Source organism: Phalangium opilio, unplaced genomic scaffold (genome assembly GCF_054372755.1).
Source record: "Phalangium opilio isolate 3A_F unplaced genomic scaffold, DU_Popi_V2 ptg000046l_1, whole genome shotgun sequence".
Taxonomy (NCBI): Eukaryota; Metazoa; Arthropoda; class Arachnida; order Opiliones; family Phalangiidae; genus Phalangium; species Phalangium opilio.
In genome coordinates, this window is record NW_028324169.1 from 2,639,679 (window position 1) to 2,643,064 (window position 3,386).

Here is a 3,386-nt window from a genome sequence, read left to right on the forward strand (position 1 = left end):
TAGGAAAATCAATCGAAAGTAAATGTTTGAAACTGCACTACTCGTTCCTGAATAAAATACCCCGTGATGTGCTGTGAGTAATACTTTTTTATAAAAATATGGCTATGTTACGCGATTTAAACTTACACCTAACAAAAAGCGGTGTAACGGTAACTGTTTGTCCGCGGGGAAGAGACGTAGAACCAACAGTTATAGTTGAAAGTGAAAACATTATTTTAATACCGTATAAAATATGGCAACTCTTGAACAAACATAAATCTGAATTCGCGGCCTGTATGTTGAAATCATCAATTAAATTTTATTGTTGCAAGAACATCTATATTTCTATTACGAGTTATGGTCTTGCCTTTACGTATGACGAAAGCGTTCCAGTGACAATTACACCCGAAGTATTTGCGCTTATTATGCAAGACCCCGTAAACAGGTTTATTACTACCCATATTAACTTTATTATTAATCAAAGAATTTTCTTAAAAAATATGTTACTCACCTTTCGAATTCTTTTGGGTGATTTTGAAAAAAAACTATTGGATGTTAATCGCGAGAGTAAAACTACCTTACACGCATTTTGTAGCACGTTAAATTTAACCGATCTGTTAAAATCATTCGAAAATAATTTACGAAATCCTCAAAATATTCAATGTGTTTTAAGCATTCAACAAATGATTTCGTACTGTTTAATTGAATTTTAAAAAATCTTTTAATAACATGTAAAATTAAAATACAACAATAATAATAAATGGTATATATTTAGGAAAAGTTAATATTTTTTAGAAAAAGAGTTAAACATTTAAAGGATAATCAAACATTTCCATAAATCCTGTATTAAAATCATCGGGATGGCCGCGACAGGGGTAATGAATATTAAACATAAAAGCGGTGATGCAAATACCCACTATCTTATTATATCGGGGACAGGATAGAGTTCTACAATAGAAAGCCTTTGAAATATTTCTATCGATTTCAGAAACCTCTCTTCGTTTACAAACGCAACACGGTACGAATGCGTATGAATAAGTTTCGAAGATTCTAAAATACATAGCTACTTTTACTTAACTATACTTTTTAATGGTAAAAATATCACTTACCCTGCAGATGCCCTTTCTCGCGGTAAAGCTGCGGTAATTTCTAACGGTACTTGGGTTCTATAAAAAAAAACACTCTTAAGAAACTAGAAGCTTAAAAACAACTAGTAAACTTTTAGCTTACGCAAAGTCCATCTCCTGTAACTGCGGCTGAGAAATATCTTCGAGACCCATGTTTTTTAAAAGACTTTCTCGGATGAAGCGTTAAAAGAAAATGATAAAGTTTTCTCCGAGATATCTACTATTTTAAAGAATTATTATTGGGCGTTGTCAAGGTTAACTACTTTTTTAAGAAATGTTTGGCACTACGGTTGTTTAAAGAGGGGATTCTTATAGAGTGTTTAAGCTTAATATAAAAAGATAAGAGACAAGTTTCGTTATAATATATATTTTTATTGAGAATTAATTTGAGATAATAATTTAGGTAAGCGTCTACGATCAATAAGAAAACAGAAATGAGAATTATTTAAAATATGAACAGGATAATATTTTTGATGATAGGAGAAGCAGATGAGATGTTGGTATAAAGGACAGTCTCGAATAGGACAGAAGTAGAGCTTGTAGACAGTTGTACGTCATTCCGGAACGCAGACAGTTTCCCTGATAGTGAAGTGGTTTGGAGTACGGCAATAACAATTAGGGCAGCGAGTAGGAATATCGTAGGTAGAACTATAAAAATAGGTTAAAATTAGTTTTTTATATAAAATAAGACTCATTTCCAACTTACTTTAAGTCAATTTGTAGATCTTTTTCGTATAGGGGAAGTCGGTATGATTTATATTTAGAAAGGAAATAGGTGTCTAGGAAAATGTTAATGGGATAGAAATTAGACTGATCCCAGGTAAGGCAGATGATAGTTCGGAAAAGAGGGCAATTAGGAGTAGCGCAAAAGTATAAAATATAGCGGGATTCAATAGTACGAAAAAATGACATGAGAATTAAATTCGGCGGAAAAACAACAAGAACACAATGTAGGATAGGGATATTTAAGACTGTGAAAAACATGTATTAGTTTATTAATTTTTAGATAATAATTTATTTTGCTTTACTTTAAATCAATTTGCATGGATGGGTATTCTTGAATCATTGCGTTGTAAAGTTCTTCGCTTTCGCTGTTTTAAAAATTTCTTGTTAGGTGTCTTACAATTCCTCAAACTTATTTAAAACCTTACGTTTCTTCATCCGAGGATGATTCGGTAGAGACCACATCGGGGTCGTCGGCTTCGGCGAACATATCAATACTCGCGATTAATTCGTTTATTTCCTCCTCCATCCCATCTGTGATATCATGCTTCTCGTGGATGATGATTGGTTCTACTTCCAATTCATCATCGATATCCCAGAGTTGGGGTAGAGCGCTATATATAAAATAGATCCGGTATTAAAAAATTAATTTTAACTTGCTAGCTAAAATAACTTACAATTCCTCAGCCGGTTCAACAGCGTTTTGATCAAAAGATTTTGGAAAACACATGTTTTTATATAATAATCTAGATTATAAATATTAAAATTCCGTTCCATGGTAAAAACTTTCTACGAATTATTTTTGAAATAAGTGCTGCTACTTCATGGAAAATAGTTTATTTAAAACTAAAATTTAAAAATTATTTTCGGGAGCTTTCGAACCGTGGTTCTTCCTCAGCCGTACAAACTTAAAATTTAAGTTTGTACGGCTGAGGAAGAACCACGGTTCGAAAGCTCCCGAAAATAATTTTTAAATTTTAGTTTTAAATAAACTATTTTCCATGAAGTAGCAGCACTTATTTCAAAAATAATTCGTATAATAATCTAGAGTTGTTTAAAGACGAAAGGTTTTTGGATTGTGATGTGAAACTTTGAAATCCGTTCGGTTTTTATACGAAATTTTCAAGGTAGCTTAAGAAGTCTAGTTAGGAATTTGTAATGAGCGTCACCCTCTTAGAAAAAATATTTAACAGTTGTTTTTTCTATCTATTAATGACTTTAATGAGCGTCGATTTTTTCCTATCGAGGTCTCACCTCGTTTCTTAGAAAAAAATATTTATCAGTCGTTTTTAAGAAGGGTGCATATTAATAAGAAAAAGACCTCTATTATGGGGTGTATAATTTTAAAAAGAGGCCCTCGCAACGTGCGTGTTTCTTATAAGATTTTATTACTTTTTCACAGACTTGAACGAAAAACAATTTTCGGAATTAAATACCACAGGCCAAACTGAGTTACAGAGTGGTCAAGATCTAATCTGTCTTTTTTGTGAAAAAGACGATATTGCTACTTTTTCATCTATTGGTGGTGAAATTCATTACTGCGTGAATACCGAGTGT

The 3,386-nt window shown here is 32.2% G+C and overlaps 1 protein-coding gene across 4 annotated transcripts; it reads right to left on the minus strand.

Annotated features, from left to right (window-relative positions):
• Positions 1–745: 745 nt before the first annotated feature.
• Positions 746–2,366, minus strand: LOC149675800 (uncharacterized). Of its 4 annotated transcripts, XM_089838657.1 has the most exons (6): positions 2,258–2,366; positions 2,135–2,197; positions 1,813–2,077; positions 1,210–1,754; positions 1,089–1,145; positions 746–1,029 (listed from the first exon to the last, which is right to left on the minus strand). In XM_089838657.1, the coding sequence occupies exons 4-6, from the start codon at positions 1,257–1,259 to the stop codon at positions 783–785; spliced, it is 354 nt and encodes a 117-aa protein (XP_089694783.1). In that variant the 5' UTR covers positions 1,260–1,754; positions 1,813–2,077; positions 2,135–2,197; positions 2,258–2,366; the 3' UTR covers positions 746–782. The 4 variants fall into 4 exon arrangements, with proteins under 4 accessions (XP_089694783.1, XP_089694782.1, XP_089694784.1 ...); XM_089838656.1 differs by having other exon boundaries at positions 1,813–2,342; XM_089838658.1 differs by lacking the exons at positions 746–1,029; positions 1,089–1,145 and having other exon boundaries at positions 1,458–1,754; positions 2,258–2,360.
• Positions 2,367–3,386: the final 1,020 nt, after the last annotated feature.

What these genes read in the sequence shown, in the direction of transcription:
- LOC149675800 (XM_089838655.1), bottom strand. Translation starts at nt 2,090, where the DNA reads ATGTTTTTCACAGTCTTAAATATCCCTATCCTACATTGTGTTCTTGTT. An exon ending in GATCTACAAATTGACTTAAA is followed by an intron (nt 1,755 to 1,812) that starts GTAAGTTGGAAA and finishes CTATTTTTATAG; the next exon opens with TTCTACCTACGATATTCCTA.